General features: G+C 52.5%; 9 protein-coding genes across 9 annotated transcripts; 5 read left to right on the forward strand and 4 right to left on the reverse strand.

Annotated features, from left to right (window-relative positions):
* Positions 1 to 105: 105 nt before the first annotated feature.
* CDV56_104728 (putative tRNA-specific adenosine-34 deaminase subunit Tad3) lies at positions 106 to 1,748 on the reverse strand (the record flags this gene model as incomplete). Its single annotated transcript, XM_026758347.1, has 3 exons — positions 106 to 1,483; positions 1,541 to 1,592; positions 1,652 to 1,748. 3 exons carry the CDS (start codon positions 1,746 to 1,748, stop codon positions 106 to 108), a joined length of 1,527 nt encoding a protein of 508 aa, XP_026612699.1.
* A 771-nt stretch (positions 1,749 to 2,519) lies between these two features.
* On the reverse strand, positions 2,520 to 3,677 carry phoB (regulatory cyclin phoB; the record flags this gene model as incomplete). The annotated part of the gene is made up of 1 exon (XM_026758552.1): positions 2,520 to 3,677. The coding sequence occupies one exon, from the start codon at positions 3,675 to 3,677 to the stop codon at positions 2,520 to 2,522; it is 1,158 nt and encodes a 385-aa protein (XP_026612700.1).
* Positions 3,678 to 5,516: 1,839 nt separating this feature from the next.
* On the forward strand, positions 5,517 to 10,107 carry CDV56_105169 (armadillo repeat protein; the record flags this gene model as incomplete). Its single annotated transcript, XM_026758788.1, has 5 exons — positions 5,517 to 5,805; positions 5,875 to 7,574; positions 7,634 to 8,606; positions 9,011 to 9,959; positions 10,011 to 10,107. The coding sequence occupies 5 exons, from the start codon at positions 5,517 to 5,519 to the stop codon at positions 10,105 to 10,107; spliced, it is 4,008 nt and encodes a 1,335-aa protein (XP_026612701.1).
* A 396-nt stretch (positions 10,108 to 10,503) lies between these two features.
* On the forward strand, positions 10,504 to 11,483 carry CDV56_105562 (uncharacterized protein; the record flags this gene model as incomplete). Its single annotated transcript, XM_026759181.1, has 3 exons — positions 10,504 to 10,619; positions 10,678 to 10,682; positions 10,741 to 11,483. The coding sequence occupies 3 exons, from the start codon at positions 10,504 to 10,506 to the stop codon at positions 11,481 to 11,483; spliced, it is 864 nt and encodes a 287-aa protein (XP_026612702.1).
* Positions 11,484 to 11,741: 258 nt separating this feature from the next.
* On the forward strand, positions 11,742 to 13,181 carry CDV56_105662 (putative cyclin; the record flags this gene model as incomplete). The annotated part of the gene is made up of 5 exons (XM_026759281.1): positions 11,742 to 11,968; positions 12,036 to 12,117; positions 12,172 to 12,300; positions 12,356 to 12,683; positions 12,766 to 13,181. The coding sequence occupies 5 exons, from the start codon at positions 11,742 to 11,744 to the stop codon at positions 13,179 to 13,181; spliced, it is 1,182 nt and encodes a 393-aa protein (XP_026612703.1).
* Positions 13,182 to 13,962: 781 nt separating this feature from the next.
* On the reverse strand, positions 13,963 to 15,516 carry cds1 (phosphatidate cytidylyltransferase; the record flags this gene model as incomplete). Its single annotated transcript, XM_026759439.1, has 4 exons — positions 13,963 to 14,001; positions 14,066 to 14,859; positions 14,919 to 15,291; positions 15,358 to 15,516. The coding sequence occupies 4 exons, from the start codon at positions 15,514 to 15,516 to the stop codon at positions 13,963 to 13,965; spliced, it is 1,365 nt and encodes a 454-aa protein (XP_026612704.1).
* A 655-nt stretch (positions 15,517 to 16,171) lies between these two features.
* Positions 16,172 to 18,530, forward strand: CDV56_105970 (putative DNA repair protein Rad26; the record flags this gene model as incomplete). The annotated part of the gene is made up of 2 exons (XM_026759589.1): positions 16,172 to 16,666; positions 16,722 to 18,530. The coding sequence occupies 2 exons, from the start codon at positions 16,172 to 16,174 to the stop codon at positions 18,528 to 18,530; spliced, it is 2,304 nt and encodes a 767-aa protein (XP_026612705.1).
* Positions 18,531 to 18,828: 298 nt separating this feature from the next.
* On the reverse strand, positions 18,829 to 20,627 carry CDV56_106145 (putative MFS monosaccharide transporter; the record flags this gene model as incomplete). The annotated part of the gene is made up of 4 exons (XM_026759764.1): positions 18,829 to 19,083; positions 19,145 to 19,400; positions 19,454 to 20,403; positions 20,487 to 20,627. 4 exons carry the CDS (start codon positions 20,625 to 20,627, stop codon positions 18,829 to 18,831), a joined length of 1,602 nt encoding a protein of 533 aa, XP_026612706.1.
* Positions 20,628 to 21,040: 413 nt separating this feature from the next.
* CDV56_106289 (Zn(II)2Cys6 transcription factor) lies at positions 21,041 to 22,939 on the forward strand (the record flags this gene model as incomplete). Its single annotated transcript, XM_026759908.1, has 5 exons — positions 21,041 to 21,069; positions 21,245 to 21,273; positions 21,329 to 22,093; positions 22,150 to 22,623; positions 22,674 to 22,939. The coding sequence occupies 5 exons, from the start codon at positions 21,041 to 21,043 to the stop codon at positions 22,937 to 22,939; spliced, it is 1,563 nt and encodes a 520-aa protein (XP_026612707.1).
* Between the last annotated feature and the right edge of the window lie 91 nt (positions 22,940 to 23,030).

Consider the following 23,030-nt stretch of genomic DNA (forward strand, 5'->3'; position numbering starts at 1 on the left):
AAGGAGCCAGAATGATGCATTCTTTGACATGCTGTCATAAACCACCATGCTTGTACAGGTACATACTCCATAATACATCTGCTTCAACAAGCATCACAGTTTACATCATGCATGAAAAGAAACTCCAGTCTGACGCTCTGTACTTCGAGCATGATCGTCATGCTCGACAAATTCGAAGCCCAGCGCCCGCCAGTTCAGCTCCTTGCGCCAGTGCAGACCATAGTATTTTCTTTCTGTTGCAGATCCAGATGTCTCTCCCTTTTGCGCCGTCGATTCAGACTTTTCCGGCTCCGGTAAGGCTTGTGACGCACTTTCCAATGTCGTCTGTTCCGAGGCTTCAGGACTACACACTGGCGAGACAACAGGCTCCGAGGCCAGTCCTCCCGTAACCATTCGTCCCTTTCGAGGGAAGATCACCGCTCGGAAGCGCGAGAGAAGCATTCCCATGGAGCAACATAGGCAAGGCTCGTGGGTGAGGTATACATCAAGGTCCGTGCAGAGGTAGCCACCCTGCGCACGCGAGCGGATACGGGGAGCAACCAGAGGACCGTTCGATGTTGTGGGGACAACAGGCGAGGCGGAGTTTGTCTTCTGAAGCTTTTCCGGCACAGGTGACGGTTCTCGCGGATCTAACAAGGACGCGGAGGTCGATACATCCGACTGGGAGAGAAAGTACGACTCCAAGGGACTAAGGTACGGCTTCGTATCCGAATCCCCACGGTCTTCTTCACGTCGTTTCTGAGCAATCATTTCCACGGCGCGCATCAACGCGTGGAGTTCAGGCCCACCCTCCAGATCAGAGTTGTATGTCTGCTCTGCCGCAGGTGGGCCCGGCCCAATCTGCAGCTCTGACTCCGAGAGCGCACCAGCTTCCCGGCGAGAATATCGCGCGTCTCCTGCGACAGCAACAACAGCCTCTGCCCATCTCGCGCCATCCTCGTCGTCAGTTGTGTCGATGGAGGCCAGAATTTCAGGATCGACCACTACCGCTCCGATTCTGCGGCCTCGGCCGGATTTCTCTGCTTCCTCTGCGACTTTCTCGGCCAGCGCCAAATAATATCCCGCTTCAGGTTGGATGGATTCGCGCGCACGGTTCAGAATTTGCGGCGGCGGCGCTATCGTGGCTCGAGGGGCGGCGGGGTTGTAGACAACGGGCCAGTATGCCGAGGTCCAATTCTCGGCTTGTTTTGCATTCAAGGGCGGCTGAGTAGGGATCCTGATTGTATGCAGGGAAATCGCAGGCGTGGTTTCAGGCTGCTTTTCTGAAGAGGTCGAGGAGGTGGGGGCAAATGGCGCAAGCACTTTTTGGAGAGCATCAACTTCCGGGAGAGGAGGCGAGACTAGGACAAAGATTGTCTGCGGGGAGGATTCATTGTGCTGGACGGCTGTGCGCAAGGATTCCGGCAATTGGGAATGTTTGGCGAATCGTCGGAGATGGTTCACAGGGACAGTAGGGTCGCGAGGGAAAGCAGCGTCAAGTGCTCTTTACAACTATCGTTAGTCACGGCCTGTCTGCGTCCTTTGAAGTAGAATGTCTTACTTGACCACTTTCGAGGCCAGCTTCACGTTGACTTCAGCTGCATATGCATCCTCTAAAGCCCGTCAGACATTGATTGTTTCTAGAGAATTGTGGCTGTTCAGATGCACATACCAAACTCTTCAGTCGTCTGTGTTTCCTGGACGGTCTTGATCGGCAATACCTGTCCCTGGAGAGGCTCGATACCCTTCAGGATGTCTCGTACCTCCATTGACGCCCGTCTCCGCTGCCGGGATGAACACTATCTCGGCGTGAAAGTACTATGACACGCTCTCGACCGCCAAAGCTCATGCACAATTGATAGAACAACCCTCAGTGCGATCTTGAAGTATCTATGGCAACCGCCGATCCATTATGACTTCATGGCTTGGATTATAGTCGTTGAGTTGCCGCTCTCCATGGATCCGCATTTGTCCCGACCGGAACCCTATCCCCTAAGCCCTAAGCCCTATCCCCCAAGCCCGCAGTAACTGCTTTGGGATGAACACCTCAGGCAACATCAGAGTTTTCGGAGAGACTCAATCTGTCTGTTGTTAGTCCTTTTGCAACTGGCGTCTAGGAACGAATCTATGACATAATGCTACCGGACTACAAGAACGAATGTAAGATATAATACGTACGGGGCTGAAATTGGATCAAGATATTAAGGGAGTATGATATTCCACACGCTAGTAACAATCGAACGCCAGAAACATATAGCATTAAGCTGTACAGAGATCACGACCAGGTAGGCCACAAGGTCGTAGAAACATGAGAAGATGATAACAAGGTTAACGAAGAGTCCTAGGCATTAAGCACCAGAATGAGAAATCCTCCCATGTCGCCCGTTAATGCATAACAAGATCAACTCCGTGCCCCGCTTTAGATGTATGGTATGGAGAAATACAATACAACAGTTTGGTGATATGATGGTCCACCTATGAAAAGGAGGATAACCAGCCCTGGAATCCAGCTGGCTGCTGCTTCGATGAAGTGGAAGTACTCAGCCGTCACGCTTGATTTCGTACCCGTCGCACCTCTCGACGAGACTTTGATAGTAATCAACCAGCACTTCTGGCTGGGGTACAATTCGCCACTCTACGCGGAATAGGAACTCTAACTCCAGGAGTGCCAATTCCGCCATGCTGATACCTCCGACACGAGCATACGTCTTGTTAGTCCAGAAACTGTCACTGAGACCTTTACTGGCGACGGTAGCACTAGTAATAAGGAATCGGTGAATAGTCAGACTGGAGACGGTAAAGGCCGGATAGAGAGCGCAGAGCCGATCAATGTAGTATACCATGCTGAGCAAGATCGGAGGGGACAAGGTGGCGTGAGTTGTAAGCCGTTGAAGATAATCTTGGACTGAGATCCGAGGTGGTGATCGAGAATGAAAACGCGTCAGCCGTCCGTTATGCAGCGGTATCTTGTCGTTGAAGCGAATCAGCTCCATCAGCATGCTAGATATTAGAATGACAAGGTCCCGCGGATCAGCCTGATCATAATTCTCCGGCAGATATTTCACGTCGGGCTTGGATGGCCGCAGCCGTTTGGACTGGCTGCGATCCAGGTCCAAGTCCCCGGAGCGTTCCGCAAGCGAGGCGTCCACGCCATGATCATTCGGGCTGTTACGCTTGTTGGAGGCCGGCATTGGAGGCGCCACGGAAGGGGCAGTAGCCGGGGCCGGGGCCGGGGCCGACGCTGCGACTGGAGGAGCACCGACAGGCTCAGTGTCCGTCGGACGACCAGAGGAAAGCGGAGGATTGGCAAGCGCATCGACCGCAAAAGCCGGAGTGCCGGACGAATACGTGCTGTTTCCGCCCCCAAGGGTGGTCAGCCCGGCGGACATGCGGCCGCGAGGGAGATCCCCTGAGGGCCCCGGAGGCGAAGCGTCAACCGTATGTCGTGTTAAGGCCGATCGAAGCTCCTCGATGGCCAGGCGGGAAGAACGCGGACTGAAGTGACTACTGGACGCAGGAGGGTGACGAGCAGGCTCATAATGATGGCGAAGATTATGAGCTGCTGTTGCGGCGGCGACGGCGGCAGTCGTGGACCGATGAGAAAATGAGGGAGAGGAGAGAGAGGGATGAGAATGCGTCGGAGGAGAAGAGGAGGAAGGATGAAAGGCGGCGGACGGAGAGGGCGATGAGGCTAGCATGATTTCCGCCCAACGAGACCACCACGTGGGCGGATGATTGCACGACGTGCAGTGGAGCTGGCAGACGCTGCGAAACCTTGTGCTGCTGCTGCTAGGGACGACGGCGTGCACAGACGCATCGTGATTTACGAGTTCAGACTCTTTTGAACAAAGAGACTGAAGTCTGAGGGGAGGGGTTTTGAAGGGGGAGAATGTCCTTGGAAACCCGGATGATGATGATGGTGATAGGATAGGTTAGTGTGTCAGTGAGTGTAGAAGTTTTACAGAAGAAAGGAAAAGGAGGGGAACACGGGACTTGGTTCCAAGAAAAAGGACAAAAAAAAAGAAAAAAAGAAAAATGAAGTCAATTACATTACGAAGCCCTTCCCCTCTCTATGAAAACAAGGAAAAAGGAGAAGGCAAAAGCCAAGGGACGATGAAAAGTGAGACCAATTCCGCCCAATTGAACGCGGTCTGGGAGCGCCTGAGCGGAGAGGTTGGAGTCTCGTACGGATACAGGCTTACAGTTACAGCTGCTTACGAAGATCGGCATGTTGAGCCGGTCGAATTTTACCAGCCGTACTCCACCTACTTGGGGGTAGATTCTTCGACAGGATTGATTCTTGTTCTCGGAGAACTGCTGTACTCTGCTGATAGATACTGCTAGCCTACTGGGTAGGCAGTAGATAGCTATGACCCTATATAGGATGCTTTGCTTGGAGATCATACACAGCCTCATAGGTCACATGGATTGCCTCAAATACTCTTGAGCCCTCAAGGTACCTAGGTACTCTCAGTAGGTCATTGTAGTATCACTTATGATTTAACCATTAACCATGGCTGAGGACGCCACTCCCTTGATAAAATCTACTAACATACTCCATACTCCATACACATATATGAGAAAAGCAAAGGAGCAAGAACAGCATTGAAAAACTACAAAATTCTCTTCTGTACGGAGTAATACGATGTGTTTATGGGCGAGTGAGTGGATGTTTAAACTACCTTAGGCACCTGCAATAGGTATACTCCGTACATAAATTACCATGATACTAAGGTACAGTAGGTACCTCCATTACTTTGTCCGGCACCTGATGTAGTGTGTAATACAATTTCTGTTCCACTTTGATCCACTAGGGCTGAATCATGTGATGTACTCTTGATTATATAATAATACTCGAATGGCACATGACGCACCCATCAGGTGACTTGACAGTCAGGTGATGTCACATGGGCCCTTGTTCCGGAAGCAGATCATAGATGGCACTGTGGGATAGGATAGCTAGAGAATAATAGGGCTGGGACATAGGTAAGCAACTACCTATGTAGATGGAAAGGTACCTAGTAAGACTGCTGTAAGACTGCTGTAAGCCTGTAAGTGCTCCAAGTGGTACCCCATATTCCGATCGGTTACTCCGTACCGCCAAGCTCTCCCCGACTTCAGCGACATCTGCTGCTTGGGAATGGTCTAGAAAGATTGTCCATTGATGAGGCTTCACTTGTCATCGCAATTTGAGGCTCGTACATACTTATCTCTTTTTCCTCCGTTTTCTTTCTGCCTTTCGAAGCGAATCCTATTTCAATAGACTTTTTACTGATTCGATTGATACACTCTTGCCATTCATCTCATCTAGCTCTATCTTTATTCATTGCTAGCTCCCTGCATCAGACCCCCCTCCTGGACCTCCACTCCGGCTTCCGTCGCCTTGACTCCACATGAGCAAAGTATCGATCAGCCATTGATCTTCTGATAGCAGCGCTCTTCGGCTTGTTGCATCAAGTCGGCCCCGTCCCATTGTCGGTTGTCGTCAAAGAAGTCAAACGGATTCGTCTGGCGGCGGCGGCGGCGATCTTACCACTATGACGCGCACTTCTACACCTCCAACCCTACTCCAACTCCAAAGCGCAGAATCGCTGTCATCTCAAGGTGCACTACTTCGTAGCCTGAAGAACGAAACAATTGGCCATGATCAACGCAAGGAGATTTATATCAAGCGGGGAATCATTCCGGCTCTCACCAAGGTTCTCACGTCACGGAAACTGAGCGGGAAGAGCGTTGCGGCTACGGTTAAAGAATCGTCTGGCATCAAGTCGGAGGAAGACGAGGCTTGTCTTCAGGCGATAATCATCCTTGGTAGCTTGGCTCAAGGTAAATGTCTAGCGATTTGTCCCATCAGCGCAAGTAGTGGTCACCATTACTGAGATCCTAATAAATCAGGCGGCCCAGCGTTCCTCGCGCCCATCCTCGCTGGCAATATACTTCCGACCCTCCTGTCTTTCCTGTCGTCTCCCAACTGTCCTTCCTTCTATCGCCTTCCCATCCTCCGAACACTCAATAGCATTGCAGATCGACTACCATTGCAAAGTCAACAGAAACTGCACAAGGATACGCGCTTGGCAGAACTGCTCTTTTCTAAGGAGCATGTTGGATGCTTGGCTCAGATCATCGGGCAAGACTATACGTCTTATCAGGCACAGGCTTCCATTGAATTGGCTGCATCGTTGATTGGGAAGCTGTGCACCGAGGAGGCCCACAAGACTGTCCTGGCCGACTCGGGGGTGTTGGATGCTCTTGCTGTCAAGGTCGCCTCGTTTGTAGTTGCCCAGGGATTCGTTCTGCCCGGCGCAGAGGAGCATGTCCAGGAGCCGAGCGCACTGGGATCCTTGCCCCCTCCAGCACCTTCAAGTGCCAAGCTAGCTCCAATCCTTCGCGCGGTCACAGTGATCATCGAGCACTCCAAGTGGCGAGCTGAGCATTTCCTTTCCTCGCCCGGCATTGTGACTGTTTTCCCCAAGCAGTTGCCCGAATTCGCTCCCTCGGACATCAAAAAGGGTCCCTGGGGGTCAACATATTTCTCCGGTTCTGCGGTGCCACGACATGCCGGGATTAGCCCACTCGAGAGTCTGCTGCCATCGGTTCCATCATCTCCCTCGACAACACCGGCAAATGCAGCCAATTTCCCCCCTTTAGGTCACCAAGGTGCGCGCCGTCGTCCCAGCCACTCGTTCCCCTCATCCTTCTCGCTTTTTGAGTCGACATCTTCCGAGGAGGATGAGAATTGCATCATCCCCTGGCTCCTTTACATGGTTCGCGCGGAGAACGGCATGGTTCGGTTGATGGCAGCTCGCCTCGTCACCGTTCTTTTCCGCCTTGGCCTGGCCAAGAAGCATCGCGTCTCCCTGCTTTCCTACCTGTTGATCCCGATCCTTATCCGAATGCTCGACAAGGACTATGAAATACCGGACGATGACAGTGTCGAATACGGCGGCCTCATCCCCGCAACCGCGCGTCTTAAGGAGGAAGCCCCTGCAGTACTCGCAGCTCTGGTGATTGACGATCAGGAATTGCAAAAACACGCCGTCGAGGGAGGCGCGATTAAGCGGTTATCGCAATTACTGAAGGAGTCCTACAACCCGATTCACGAGAATACCAAGCCAATGTGGCACCCAGACGCCGACGAGACTGCTCCAATTTCCGATGCGCAGCCAGTAGAATGTAGACTCGGTCCTCCCGGGTTCTCGCCAGCTCACTGCCATGTCATGCGATATCGTGAGAATATTCTGAAGGCACTTGCAGCTCTCGTTCCTTTCAAGGATGAATATCGCAAGCTCGTGTGCGAGAATGGAGTGGTGCCGTACATCATCGATTCTCTCAAGCCTTGCCCTAGCGAGCTGCCAGTGGACATACCGAGTCCCAAGAACACTGCCACGGATGGCAATCCAACTCCGACTCTCTTGGCCGCTTGTGGTGCTGCGCGAATGCTCACTCGTTCCGTTAGCGTCTTGAGAACAAGTTTGATTGATGCTGGTGTTGCAGCTCCTCTTTTTGTTCTGATCCGACATCCTGATATAGAAGTGCAGATTGCTGCAACGTCGGTTATCTGCAATCTGGCATTGGATTTTAGTCCAATGAAAGAGGTCAGTCCTTATTCCCTTAGGGCTGTCGCTAGATTTCGACATGCAACTGACCCTAGTAGGCAATCATCTCAGCCGATATTCTACCGGTGCTATGCGAGCACGCGCACTCGCCGAACACAAAGCTTCGTATCGAGTCATTGTGGGCACTGAAACATGTCGCCTACAATTCCGCCAACGATGTTAAGATCAAGATTATTGACGGCCTTGGGCCTGGGTGGATCAAGCAGATTATTACGCAGGACCCTACTAGTGCCCTTGCGAAACGGGGAATGGAAGGCGAGGTGGACAGCAGTGCGGCGGTGGGTATGAGCCGAGCCAATTCGGCTGGGGAACAAGTCGACCTGTTGAACCCGGTTGAGGATCCCCAAAGCCGGGGCGAAGATCTCAAAATGACCGACACCCTGCCTGCGTCCAAGATGAGCCTGGAGATGTTTTTGCCGGATGCGACTAGGCGGCGAAAGCTCGTGTTGAATGGAGATTTGGACCAGACCACACAGGCTCGGCAGGATGATATCGCGGTGCAGGAGCAGACTTTTGACTTACTACGTAATCTTGTATGTGGGACAGGAGCGTCGGAGATGATTGACCACATCTTCAAGGAGATTGGGCAGGACCTCATCCTCGACGCGCTGGCGGACAAGCTTAAACCTCGCACCATCAATCTCCCACACCGGCGGGAATCCTCAGCCAGTCGTGCACTCAACGTTCCCACCGAGATTCTGATCTCGGTCACGTTTGTCATCATCCATCTTGCCGCGAGCCTTCCATGGCATCGGCAAGTCTTGGTGTCCCATCCCACCCTTCTGCAACATCTCATGTGGTACTTTAACCACAGTCACCGGGACGTGCGTATCAACTGTGTTTGGGTTGTCATCAATCTTGCATACGAAGACGACGTGAGTGACCGGGATGGCTGTCGCGAGCGAGCCTTGAAGCTACGGTCCCTTGGCGTAATGGAACGGTTGACTAGCCTCCTCGATGACCCCGACCTTGATGTGCGAGAACGCACAAAAACGGCAGAGCACTTGATAAGTTCTTTGACCCATGCATAGCGATTGTATGTATTACTTGATTGTTTCGTTGCAAGTGTTTTGTTGTAGCATGGGCATTGCTCGGAGACTGGATACGGGGTTCTTGACATGGGTGGGCGTTGGAACGATTGTATAATTGCATCATCTACAAAATGGTATTTGTCTTCAACTGCAGCTGCTTGGTATATGAACGTTAATATCGAGATATACCTCCAGTACTCTGTGCATACAATGTTGCACGCGTGGCTTATCTTATCGGCTTGTGGTGGGGATTCGATGATCCTACGACGTCATATCATCATTTGACTGTCTACCTGAACCTATTTGTGTCTGCTCTCTCTCTCTTTCTCTCTCTCTCTCTCTCTCTCTGCTCACATGAAAGAAGGTCTCGTAACATGGCACCAGTACCGGCCTCAATTCTGCGTGCTCTCTCCCTTTCCGATGCCACCAAGGCCAGCCTGTCAACCGCAGGCTTAGGCTCCGGCTTCACCAGCACCGGGGCGATTCGAGCCACCGTCCCCACCGCCGATGGGACAGGCGAGGAAGAGCGACGGTACTTCGTCAAGACGTCAGCCGACGGCAAGGCTGCTGAGGAGATGTTCCACGGCGAGTACGAGTCTCTCAACGCAATCGCACACTCGGTGCCGGGGTTCTGCCCTCGAGCACTAGCCTGGGGTCCGCTGGCTGAAGCAGACGAGGACGACAGCAAGCCCAAGAGCTTCTTTCTCGCGACCGAATTCCTCGAGTTAGGCGCCGGCGCCGGCGGCCGGCGGACGGGCGAGTCTCTCGCGCAGCGTCTGGGCAAGCTACACTCCACGCCCGCACCGGCGGATCCCGAGACGGGCAGGCGGCGGTTTGGGTTCCCCGTTGCGACGTTCTGCGGGGACACGAAGCAGCCGAATCGATGGCGAGACTCGTGGGCGGAGTTTTACGCGCAGGAGCGGCTGCTGACGGTCCTCGAGACGTCGGAGAAGCGGAATGGCAAGGATGCGGGCTTGCGGGAGATGGTGGAGCGGACGGTGCGCGGTGTGGTGCCGGCGCTCCTGGGGGATGGACATCTGGGTTACGACCGGGATGGGAACGGGGAGGGGATCACGCCGGTGGTTGTGCATGGGGATCTGTGGAGTGGGAATGCGGACCGGGGACGGATCGTCGGCAGTGGGCGCAAGGAGGACGAGGAGGTGGGCGAGGTTGTCTATGATCCGTCGGCGTGCTATGCGCACAGCGAGTATGAGCTGGGGATCATGAAGATGTTTGGGGGGTTTGGGTCGGCGTTCTTCGAGGCCTATCATCGCATTGTGCCCAAGACCGAGCCGGTGGAGGAGTATGAGGACCGGGTGAGGTTGTACGAGCTGTGAGTGTGCCTTGCTTTGCATGATACGGGAGCTTTGGCTGACTTTGAAAGGTACCATCACCTGAACCATCATGCCATCTTTGGGGCTGGATATCGATCCGGTGCTGTATCGATTATGCAGAAGCTTCTTAAGAAATACGGCGATTAGTTTGAGCCTTGATTTTATCTCCCGACTCTCAATATATGAAAGTAGATCTGATGAGATTTATGATCTTATCTATCAGCCATACTCGAAAGTATCTTAGAGCTCTCATTGATCCGGCTGAATTATCTGTGGAGGGTTTGATTTACCAATACCTTGGCCACTTCGAGATCTCTCGCCGAATCCAACAGGGACAAATCTTTGTTGGACTAATAAGTGAGTAAACTTGATGCACAACAGAATATCGTCAATGGCATCATATCTGAGTCAGCAGATCTCCATCAGGGAATTAACAAAAATATAAGATCTAATGCTGTGTCCCTGTCCCGAACACAAGCCACAACACATCTTCATAATCTTGAAAATACTTGGACCCTGGTAGAAGTTCTCAAGTCGGCTACGATGCCTTCCATTCCAGACGCAGAGCTCTACCCCGAAGCCAGTGGACCAGCAAAAGCGCTGGTCGACAGGCATAGGGCGGAGCAGCCTTTGAAGCTCTATGGGGGGTGGTTTTGTCCGTGAGTTCATCATCATCACCATCTCACTTTCACTGTACTGATGCGGATTATCAACCAGGTTTGGTACGCACCAGCGTAGAATGAGCGATTCTGTTGATAAATTGCCAGCTAACCTTTGCAGTCCAACGTGTCTGGCTCGCTCTAGAAGAGAAGCAGATCCCTTACCAATACATTGAGGTCAATCCCTATCACAAACCACAATCACTTTTGTCCCTGAACCCTCGCGGGTTAGTCCCAACTCTGGCTTGTCCTACAGGACAGAGTGATGGCAAAGGTGTCAAACTCAAGCCACTCTACGAGTCGAACATCATCCTCGAATACCTCGAGGAAGCTTACCCCGACCATCAACCGCGTCTGCTTCCTACAGACCCCTACGAGAAAGCCCGCGCCCGAATCTGGATGGATTTTGTAACGTCCCGCGTGATCCCCGCGTTCCATCACTTTCTGCAGTACCAGCCTCAGTCAAGAGACCAAGACGTGGCTACTGAGATTGACAAGGTCCGCCAGGAGTTTCTGGGCCGTCTGAAAGAGTGGACGAAGGAGATGCATCCTGACGGGCCATTCTTCTTAGGGGATCAGATATCAATGCCTGACCTTGTGCTGGGCCCGTGGGCGGTGCGGCTCTGGGTGTTTGATGAGTTCAAGACAGGCGGTCTTGGGATTCCTGCCGAGGGTAAGGGGGAAGCGGATGAGGCTGTCTGGCAGCGATGGAGGACATGGCTCCGTGCAATAGAGGGCAGAAGAAGTATAAGGGAGACAATCAGTGAGAGGAATCATTACCTACCCATCTATCAGCGCTATGCAGACAATACTGCCCAGAGTGAGCTGGCAAAGGCTACAAGAGCTGGAAGGGGAGTACCATGAGGACCCAACCATTTGTGTAGCTTTTTGATTTATGTATGTAGGCTAGACTCTATCTACTATGTGTTGAAGGACCCTAGTCACCCTACTGTGGATATGCAAACAAGCGCGGAATAACCTGTGAGCCGCTCACGTGATACTCCGCCAATCATGCGCCGCCAAAGATTCAATCGCATCCATCGCGCATCATCCTAGGTACATTTACCTGTCGTATCTTCTCTACCTGGCAAGACAAGAAGCTCCCGCCACCAGCATCACAGGATGGCTTCGGAGAAGACGGATGACCCGATACAGCCGGCTGGAACAGACCCATCCCTGCCGGAACCCCCTGCCATCCATCCATCTTTCATCCAGGTAGCCAAGCCTTATATCTTTGAACAGACGATTCAGAAATGTATCGCGGCCATGGGGGTCAATCCTCTGCGCGAGGAAGCTCTGCGCTTGCAGGGGGTGACATGGATCGATAACGTTCGCCGAGTGCTCTATCTGTACGTCTGAATGCTTGAATTGCAAAGGGAACATCGCTTTGAGCAAGAACCATTGCTGACTCGACAGGCCTATTCGCACCTTCAACACCGCTGTGGTCTATTATCATAAGTTTCGCCTTATTCACCCCGACACAGAGTACAATTATATGGTAGTCGCACCCTGCTTTAGTCTGCTGTGTGACTAAGCTGACTTGACTGCTCAGGATGCCGCTGCGGCTGCTCTATTCACGGCATGCAAGATTGAGGACACCCTTAAGAAGTCCCGGGAGATTGTATGTGCTGCGTACAATCTGAAGCTACCTCCATCAGAGCACATGGCTCCTGACAACCCCGTGGGTTCTCATCGTCTCTCTCGCAATTCAGGCTCGACTAACCTAGTTCTCATAGGTCTTCGAAGCGCATGCTCGAGGTATCATCGGCCTCGAGAGGCTCATGCTCGAAGCGTCTGGCTTCGACTTCCGAACCCGTCATCCACAGAAGACTTTGGTCAAACTAGCCAAACACTATGGCTTGTCGCCGCGATCCGAGGTCTCCAATCTCGCCTACCGCATCTCGCAGGATCTCTATCGAACCTTTGCCCCCATCAAGCAGACCACCTCCACCATGGCCTTTTGCTGTCTCGAACTTGCGGGTCGCCTGCTCGACCGGCGTCTGGAGCCCGTGGAGCAGGGGACAGATTACGAGCAATGGAGGACGAGCCGTGAAGAAGTAATGGGTAGGTCTCCATTGCAATGTCCATTTCCCTTTCGCTTTCTCTCTACCCTATCGGACAGCAACAAATGCTGACAAAAGACTAGAAACTCTCTTCGACCTGCTCGAGTTATACACACACAACCGCAGCTCGACCACCGTCGGCCCGCATTTCCCACCCGATAGATTCCTCACAGTCCGCATTCCGCTGAACAAAGAAGCAGAGGCCCAGAGATTACCTCGGTACACGCACTGGGTCGAAGACAGCAGAGATACCAAGCCTACCAATGGCGCCAGAGACGGCAGGGATCGCACCGCGCCAAAAGATAGAGACAGGGGAGCCGCACCCGCGCTGCACCCGCTCACCCCTGTCGCTGCCAACGAGGAGAGACCCAAGGCCGGGGAACGAGGCCGAGACGGCGCCGTGCGCTTCATGCTCGATCCGGAGTGCGCAGAGGCCGAGAAGGCGCGCGTCGCCGAGTACTTCAAGATCGAGATGGAGGAGTACGAGGTTGAAGAATGAATGGGCTTTGGACATGAAATCACCAGATCACTCTAACAAAGCGGCATGTCCAGCCTGTCTTCACGTAACCCGCTGCCGTTCTAGCACCATTCTCAGAGGCTCGACAGCTGGGTTCAAGTCTTCTGGCAGCTGCGCCTTCACGCTGGCGACGATGGATTTGTTGGCCCGCCTGCTGCCAGAGTCCCGATTTAAGCGGCACACAGCACGCTTGGTGATCGGTCAACATGACGCGGCTGAACTCTGAATGCGCAGCGTCATGCCTTCAGTGATGAGCTGGGCGCCGCTCTTAAACCCCCCAATGTCGAGGACCCAGCCAGATACTCCTTGACGATGTATGACTGAAAGCCTCGCAAGTGATGTTTCAGAAGGCGTACGACATCTCACGATACGATCGCTACAGAAGAATAGCTACCTTGCACATTCTGTCGCATTATATGTCAAATGACAATCTATTTAGGTAGATAGGTACCTAACCACTCAAGTGAAAGCTATATATGATGGGACTTTACACCCTGCATCAGGCGCTTGGCCCAATCCACCTCTAGGCGGAACTTCAGAGGATGTAAAGAAAAAAGAAGAATCCAGGCTGACCAACGTGTTTTTCCCCGACTGAGCCAGGCACCCGACCGTCCTTTCCTGACTTGTATACACCAACAACCCAATGCGATGACAAGAAATTACAGCGAGAAGATAGAAAGATTAGAAAGCGAGGCATAGAAGCCGAACATGTTCATCAAGGACCCCAGGCACGAAAAAGAATATGGTCATTAGCGAGTAATTTTCAACGGCGTTTCAACTCGGCGTTAAGGCAATCCAGGATCTGTAGGATTTGTGAGCAGGTAGACCCAAGGTGAAACTTCTGAACCAGAAATAATTGAACATACCGTCTCAGAAATGGTCCCCTGGTTGTAGAGGTATTTGCCCAAACCGCGAACCACCTCAAACTGCTCGTCGACTGTGAGACCGTTGATGGCAGCCTCGATAATATCCCCCACACTGGCCTTGTACACAGCAATGAAGCTGTGGTAATACATGTAGGCGAAGAAGCCCATGATGAACTGGCAGTCCATGCGGTCGGTGATACCGCCGTGACCCGGAATGGATTCTCCGAAATCCTTGATCTTGAAGGTGCGCTTGAGGCCCGATGCGAAGAAACCACCAAAAGGCGCAATGAGAGAGGCAAAGGTAGCAAACACCAAGATGTGGAACTGCATAGGCTCAACATAGAAGGTCTTGGCCAAGCCAGTCCATTCCGGGAGAGAATAGGGCTGAGGCACAAAGACAGGGTTGGGGGTGCATTGCAGTCCAGTCAGGACGTTAGCTCCCAAGTCGTTGACCGGGCAGATGAAGTACTTGTAGCGCATCAGGATGTTGGTCATGAAATAGCCGAAAATAATGGTGCAAATCCATGCACCGATGAAACCCTCAACAGTCTTCTTGGGCGACAGCTGGATCAGCTGAGTGCGACCAAAGGTGATACCACACACGTAGGCGAAGATGTCGTTTGTAATGACCAGCGAGGCCGGGAGGAAGAACCAGATCATGCCCTCGAAGACATTGTTCATGACAAAGTGCGCTTGGACGACGATCAGGTACAGTGCCATATGCGTCCAGGCGAACTGGGTGAATTGGAAACGATAGTGACCTTTTTGCAGCGATGCGACGAAGAAGACGAAACCTGGAAGTGGATAGTATCAGCGACTGGTCCGATCTTGTAGAATGAGCGATTGAACTCACCCATGACATAGAGCGTAAAGCTGATAAAACGATGGTGAGTCGCCAGAGGAAGCAATCCTTTTTCAACTAGGAGGATATGCTTGAAATAGTAGATCACGCTTTCTCCATACAAGAAGTACATGGTCGTGGCCAGGAAATACCAGTTGAGCGACTTCGTAAACCGGATGTTCTTCTCCCTGCTGGGTACATTGGCAATGGCAATGACTTCCTTGAACGAGACGATCTGGATTGCGGTGACGATGCCGATGATGTAAATGTGGCCCGAAAACATGGCAATGAAGAAGAGGGAAATCATCACAAAGGTCCATATTGTCCGAGTGATGAAAGTCTGCTTCTTCTTCTCATATTCGGACAATTGAGGCTGTTCCTGTTTCTGTACGAGCATGTCAGCCTTCCCTCGCCAAACGATCAAACCAAGTCTCCATTCTCAGGGCCTCACCTCTTCGGGAATCGTTGCGGGTTTCGAGACATTGCCATTCTTCGACGGACTCCCAGGGTCGGAGGCCACATCACTGGCATCTGATATGCTCATCCGACGATTCTCAGATCCATTGTTTGCTCGGTGTTGAAACCGGACGTTCCGGCGTGACTTGGACATGGTAGAGTAAGGGTGCAAGGCAGCAAAGAAAAGGAAGAAACCGCTTCTCAGGGCGACTACGCGCGGGGGGAGCAGGCGAGATCGCGGGGAAATCTCAGGGGATCTGAGACTGGGGGCCTAAAGACACGAAATGGGGCCCGAACAAGGGTGGAAGATGGAGAATCAGAAAAAAAAAAGGAATCCTTAGGGACACGGCGAGTGAGGAGGGATTATTGGGACCGATCGTCGACTCTGATTACTAGTGAATTTTCATGTGAAGTAGCGACCGAAAGCGGTCGGAAGGAGACACGAGGCGATGCGAGAAGAGCTTCAAGAGGACCGCAGAGCGAAGAATTCCAAAACTAAATCGAAGCCATTCGACCTGGGGTTGATCAATTTGATGGCAGAAGGATGATCAAGCAGAAGAGAATTGATTAAGAGAGTAGAGAGAGAAGATGGAGCTCTGGTGGAAGAGAGGATGAGGAACAACTTCCCGTGACCGTGCACTACGTCAGGCCTTCGTCCTTCTTTCTTTTCCTTTTCTTGGTTCCTGGGGAATCATAACGCTTTTTTCGGTAACTAAACAAAACACAACAAAAGAAACTGATCTGTGCTCTTTTCTCAAGAATATTCGAGCAAATCATTTTTGATTCATGGCGACCTCGTGTAGTGGGTTATGGAAGACAAGGACGATGACTTCTTCTCGGATGACGGCTTCGAGGATCTGCCTCCCAGTACATTATTGCAGCTGGAACAGAACGCGTATCTAGCTACACAGGCGCAACGACCAGCGCAACCAGAATCTTCTATTTACACGGCTCCTTCTCATGCGCAAGTCAATCGACCGGTGCCAGACTCGGCAATCAACAATCGACCCTTTCGAGTTGCAGAGTCCCGGTCAATCCCTCTCAATGCCACGTTGAAACCACCTGCGCGTCTACACACCGGTCTGACGAACGATTACGATTCTCTGGATGTGGGTGAATTGGATGCGGAGGTGCTCGATGATGATACTGGATTGCCTGTTGCGCTGGATCAGCCACCTGCTTCGGCAGGACAGGCTGTTCCTCTACACAACGAGTCCGCCTTAGAGCCTATGGACATTGAAGGCGCACTGGAGAATCCGTATCAAGCAAATATGTATGAGTCTTACAATGCGCTTGAGGAGAAGGTATCTGTTGTGGAAGCGTCTGCAGTGCCATGCTTTTTGCTAATATGGCTTACAGTTGCGTTTAGAGGATGAACGACTCAAACAGATGACAGAAGAGCTGGCCGCTGCCAGATCGCTGGCCGAGACGAAAGCGGGAGAGATTGCCATCATCCGATCGAACCAAGTGAAATTGGTCGAGAACTATGATCGACAACTGGCTGCGTTGCGCAAGGCCATGGCGGAGGAGACAGCCAAGCATAAGGAGGAGGTAGAGGCAGCTCGAGCCGAAGGCAAGCTGCTGGCCACAGAAAATGCGTTTCTCAAGCAAGACCTAGCCGAAGAGACCATGCGAATCAACAATATGAAGGCAAAGAGCAGGGTGGAGGACAAACCGCCGCCCGTGACGCCCAAGAAGACCAGGGTACTTCCTTTTCGCGATGGATTCGACGATGATGAAATCATGGCGATTTCGCCGAGCAAGTCCACGAAATCGAAGCGGACGACTCCCACGGGCCCTGGGAAGAAGAAAAGGAAGCTAGACCCGGGCAGTCCGACACCTCTGCCATTAAGTCAACCGGCAGAGCCCGTAGCTGAGCCGCCTGAGGATCTATTGGACGATGCGATGATAGACGATGCGATGGTCGATGAGCTGGTCCCGCGGAAAGAGGACCGGAATGCACAGCTCATGAAATCCATCCTCAATCACAAAACGTATCCCAACGAAGAATGCGATATCGAGGTATTATCGCAACTGGCGTTTCCCTCGGACCCGCGACGGAAGCTGTCTACCATCGTCCTGGAGGAGACCGCAAAATTACACTCCGGCAACTATGTGGTGGAATATGCGCAAGTCATTGCTTCGCTATGGTCCCGGGCCCTACAGGAGAAGTTCTTCAAGCCGGTGCCGATGTTCGTGGAGATAACCCACCACCTGTTAGCATTGGATGCACCGTCGTGTGTCCCAGACATGATCGACCATCTCGTACCAGTGCTACAAGAGTCAGGAGATATCAACGGGGTCCCTCGTTTCAGAAACTCGCCCGTGTCGCGTCAGAGCCTCGGCCAGGTACGGCAAACGCCGCTGTCCCAACTCGAAGCACTTGTGGATTCGACCGAAGCGCTAAGTCTGTTGTACCGCATGGCGTATCTGTGTATACACATGGAGCGGACGATGGAGAAGTTCTGGCGGCATATGCGCTACGACTTTGTCCTGATGATGCTGAATTGCTCACAACCTATTCGAGATATCATCTTAATGCTGAATCTGCTGTCCACGAGCATCCGAGCGGAGTCCTTTGGACCGGTCCAGGAGACCGAGCAAGATCAGCTTGCCAATGAGAATTACATTGTTGACCGTGTGGCCAACCTTTTGAGTGAGACACCCCAGCCGGATGAAGGGCAGCCCCCTTACACAGCGGCGGACATCTGCGGCATGCGCTTGCAGGCAATGTATTTTCTCACATTGGTAGCTTTCAATCCAGTCGCACCGGCCAGTGAGCACGGGAGCTCCGTCATTGCGCAGCACCCAACGGTGCTCGCGCGGATGATACGAGCCATGCATGACGAACTGGATGCGCTCTACACGTACCCGCCGGAGCGAGACCTCCATGCGTCCATGGTCAACGGCCTCATGCGCTTGGTCTACGGGGTCATCCGTCGTCATAAGAACGTGGATCTGCAATCAAAATTGTGTCGAGTGGCCGGTGGGAAGCAAAAGTTTCTAGTGGTGTTGACACGGTTGGCGTTCAGCGAAGGCCCGATACTCGAGGGCGGCATCGACGATGAGACGGTGGAGATGGCCCACGAGATCCTCGATGATGCCGTCAACCCTCAGGAAGCAGAAGCGCTCTTGGAGGCGTTTCCCAGTGCAAAGCGAGATGATTGACATGACTTATGTGTATGATGAATGTGCATATGATGTGAGGGACAATAATCATAACCGATGCGAAGTATATGTATGTGTATGAGTGCCGGGACAGTAGTTCCGGGGGTGTCACCACCTTAACAAAATACCCAAGAAAACTATGGTACATTAGCTAAGATAATATGTCTGTATTGTACGGTGTGAAATACTCAAAAATGATACATTTCATATACCCATGTATATAGCTCGACTTGATACATAAACATCGTATGTCGTACGTGATATGGACAGTTTGGCTTGCGACCAGCCATCTCCACGATCAGACCTTCTCGACAAACTCCTCACATCTCTTCTCGTCGCCCGCATATCCACCGTTCTCAATCTCCATCTTTTGGATTTCAGCATTGAAGTGAGCCATGCGCTTGGCAAACTCCTTCTCCTCATCCCAGACGAAGGGGCTCTTGCTGGCGAACAGGAAGTCGATCTGCTCGAGCGTGCGGCCGGCAGTCTCGGGGAAGAAACAGTAGATGATGGGGATGTAGGCGAACATGGCGGCACCGAAGACGTAGAAGGTCTGAGAAAAAAAAGAAGTCAGAAATGAAATGAAAATATGGGAAAGGGAGGATAGAACGAACCTTTTCGTGGATACCGGCAAACATGACCGGGACCAGCAGCGACCCAGCGCCGTAGCCGACCGCCCAACCCGCAACACCGAAGGCGTTACCCTTGGCGCGCAGCCATGTCGGGAAAATCTCGGTCGGATAGATGAAAGGAATCATCAACCAGGAGGAGCTGAAGACAACCACGTAGAGGAAGACCATGGCGGCGGCTCCGGTTCCGTACTGTTCAGCCTTGTCGGGGTTGTTGACGGCTCCACGGTTCAGACCACCACTGGAGGAAAGTCAGCAGGAGCAACGTCAAGGACGAAATGGTTTTGTACTCACAGGGTAAAGAGAATAATACTCAAAACGACCGCTCCCCAGTAGAGGGTCCGGCGACGACCCACTCGGTCCAAGGTCAAGGCAGCGATACCAGTTCCCAGAATACCGCAGGTCATGCACGTAGCAGACAGCCAGTTGGACTTGAAATCATCAAAGCCAGCAGTGCGATAGATGTTTCCCGAGTAGATGACAACCGCCGCGATACCCGTGCCGTATTGCATCAGAACCTGGAGCCAGAAGGCCAGTTGGATACGACGTCCAATGTGAATATCTCCCGATCCAATGCCCAAGAACATTTTGATATAGCTGGAGTTCTGCGACTCCTGTTCCATCTGCACGACAGCGACGATCTCGCGAATTTCTTTCTGCACATTCGGGTGGTCGCGGTCGCCATCTCCACGGAGCTTGGTGATAATCTCGAATGCCTCCTCGTTGCGTCCGACCTTGACGAGCCAACGAGGCGATTCAGGAATGAGCAGGGTGCCGATGACGAGGAAGAAAACCGGGATCGCTTGGCAGGCAAAGCAGAAGCGCCATCGAAAGGCGCCACCGGCGTATTCGGTGAAGGAGGTAGCGAAGCCAATCCAGGAAGACAAGGCAATGCCTCCAAAGTTGGCGAGGAAAGTCAGGGCGATCATTTGACCTCGATGGGCCGCTGGAGCCAGCTCTGCGGTCCACGAGGGAGCAATAACGATAATGAAGGAGACACCGACACCCGCGACGACACGGGCGCAGAGCATGTGAGCAAGATTCACGGCACTAGCCTGCAGGATGGCTCCGACAAGACACCAGACGCAGGCCATCCAGATACCCTTGATACGTCCGTAGGCGTCGGAGAAACTACCGGCCCAGAAAGCTCCGAAGAGAGCACCGAAATAGTACATGGCAGCGATGCCACCCTGCAGAGAGGGCTTGATGACTTTTCCATGCTCATCGGCGAAGCCCATACGATGCTGCAGTTGTGATATTCGATTAGTTCACGATTCCGATTCTTTGGGGGATAATGGCTCAGGAGGACTGCGGTACATATACATACTCCAAATTCTGGGGCGACAGTGACAGCGCCCATGACACCCTGACTCATGCCCTCATAGGAAATGGCCACGGCAGAGACTGCAGTAATCAACTTGAGCAGTCTAGGTCCAGGGACCGTCTTCCAGAAACCTTTCTGCATCATGGTGAATAAACTTGAATGAGGGAATATATAATGTGGAGAAACCAAGACTGTGAGAGTCAACCCCAGATAAATGATAGAGAGAAGATCATAGTTGTATCAGGGAGACATGGGGATGTTTATAGGTAGATGATGAGTAGTTTCCATCCATGATGGGGGGGGAGAGAGGCAAACCCCGTGGGGAGAGGAACACTAGAAATTAGGGCTCTATCTGTCATGACAGGAATGGAATCACTCCAAACTCAAAAAACCTCGGGGGCTTTTTCCTTCTCCGTCTCCGCCTCCACCACCATAAATCCCGAGTTCTCTTCCCACTACTTTCTCTTAATCCTGTCTCCTGTCTCCTGTCTATTCTCGTCTCGATATTCCTTCTTCGAGATAGACTTACCTCGCTACTACCGTTCCACCATTTCGACATGGGAAAGCTTCGCTCAAAAGATGGATGGTCAGTCTTCCCCGCCATCATTTCCCTACACTACACGAGCTGCACACTTCTATATCTCATGCCTTGGGACGGTTGTGGGGAAGGTTGCCAAGCAGAACTATTGACTGTGTGACCGCTGGTGGAGAAAGTGTCCAGGCTCTGTCTTTGTCGTGATTTTTGCTAAGTTTCATCACAGCCTAACTTGCCGGAAGAGGCATGTCAAATGTATGCCACTGAACAGTTCAATATAGGCTGAATGGAACGGCTTACCCGAGAACAGGCGACCAAGTCAAGCCGATCTGTTCGCAGTGCCAGAAAAAGAACCGGCCATGTCTTCGAGAAGATCCATCTAATCGCATCAGGATCAAGCCTTATCAACCACGAAAGGCCAGGAAAGACCCCAAGGATGCTCCTGGCCATGACCATGATAAAATATCTCACCTTCCGGAACACGGAGCTGCAGACGCAGTGATTGCTAATGCAACCAGCCCTGAACACATTACCAATCCAATCTCTGCTGAATTCTGCAATAACCAATACCACAATGCCTCGGTGACATCACCATACAACACACAAGGATCTACTATCCTCCCGAAACTCACCAACGACTCTGTTCCCGCGCCTCTGATGGTCTCTCCAGTCAACAATACCACTACCTCACCCTACTTCAGCGTGGTGGGAATCCCGATCTCCCACCAGCTCCGACCGGAGCCCACAGGTGCGATACATGCAGGGTCTCCACTGACCTACAGAGAAGCTTACCTTGTGCATCACTTTGCAACGCACCTCGGGTATTGGCTCGACTGCACCGACGCTTCCCGCCAGTTTACCCGGAAAATCCCCATCCTGGTCAAGCAATCGCCGATCCTGCTGCATGCCGTACTTTCCTACGCGGCCCGGCACGTCGGGGATGCCGAAATGGCCGAGCAGGCGCATGAGCGTTGCGTAGAATTATTGATTCCGTCCCTGAGCTCGGAAACGGTGGCCGACGATGATATTCTGCTGTGTGCCATTGTCATCCTGCGGGTGTTTGAACAGTTGAACGGTAAGTGAGAAAGTTTCGAGCCGATGCCCAGGCTAACTTCCTTGGGACTGAAACAGTCATGGTAACCGGGAGCGATCAGGAGCGTCATTTAGCCGGCTGCTCGGCTCTGCTCCGGGCGTCGCAAGGACGGGAGGTGGATCCATCGACCCCGGGGTTGCGGCAGGCGGCTTTCTGGGTGTACATGCGTCAGTGCCTGTACAATGCCTGTGTACATCAGCAGGCTCCCAATGTGGATTTGAACTTGGTTCTCATCCCTCCCCCGGGCGGAGGTGACCCTCTGAGCGATCTGAGGTCGGAAACAGCCTGGGCCAACACTATGACTTGGATCTGTGCCACGGTGGTACACTTTTGCTTTGGATCGAGTTACCCTGAGCCCTCCACCAGAATACGCCGATGGCAAGAGCTGTCCGCGGCCGTCGAGAATTGGTTGAGCACCCGACCAAGTACATTTGACCCAATCTGGTATAGCGAAGCCGTCCCCGGGAGTGGAAACCCATTCCCAGAGATATGGTTCACGGCGGACTGGCATAGTATGTCTGCCAAAAGTCTTCTACTTTGCGCTGTCTAATGTTGTTTGTAGTTATGGCATTCGGATTCTATCATCTCGCCTGTATGCTCTTGGCCATCTACAAACCATCGCCTAAATTTGCAGTCAGGGGGCTACATAGCACCGCTCGTGAGTCTGATGTGAGTTCTGGTTTTTGCTGTCGTGCGAATAATGAGTTCTCGTTGACGCCATCAGATCCGAGTCATGATGCACGCTCGCGCAATCTGTGGGGCATGCAACAGTTCCCCTTCGACGGTGCCATCGTTGATCACGCTCTGTCATTCCACCTTTATTTGTAAGACATGTCCAGGGTCCGTGTGGGATGCAGTTACTGACATCGACAGGGGGTCCCTTGATGACAGATTCAGCAGAAAGGGCTGGAGTAATTAG

The sequence above is a fragment of the Aspergillus thermomutatus genome (assembly GCF_002237265.1).
Source record: "Aspergillus thermomutatus strain HMR AF 39 chromosome Unknown NODE_160, whole genome shotgun sequence".
Lineage (NCBI taxonomy): Eukaryota > Fungi > Ascomycota > Eurotiomycetes > Eurotiales > Aspergillaceae > Aspergillus > Aspergillus thermomutatus.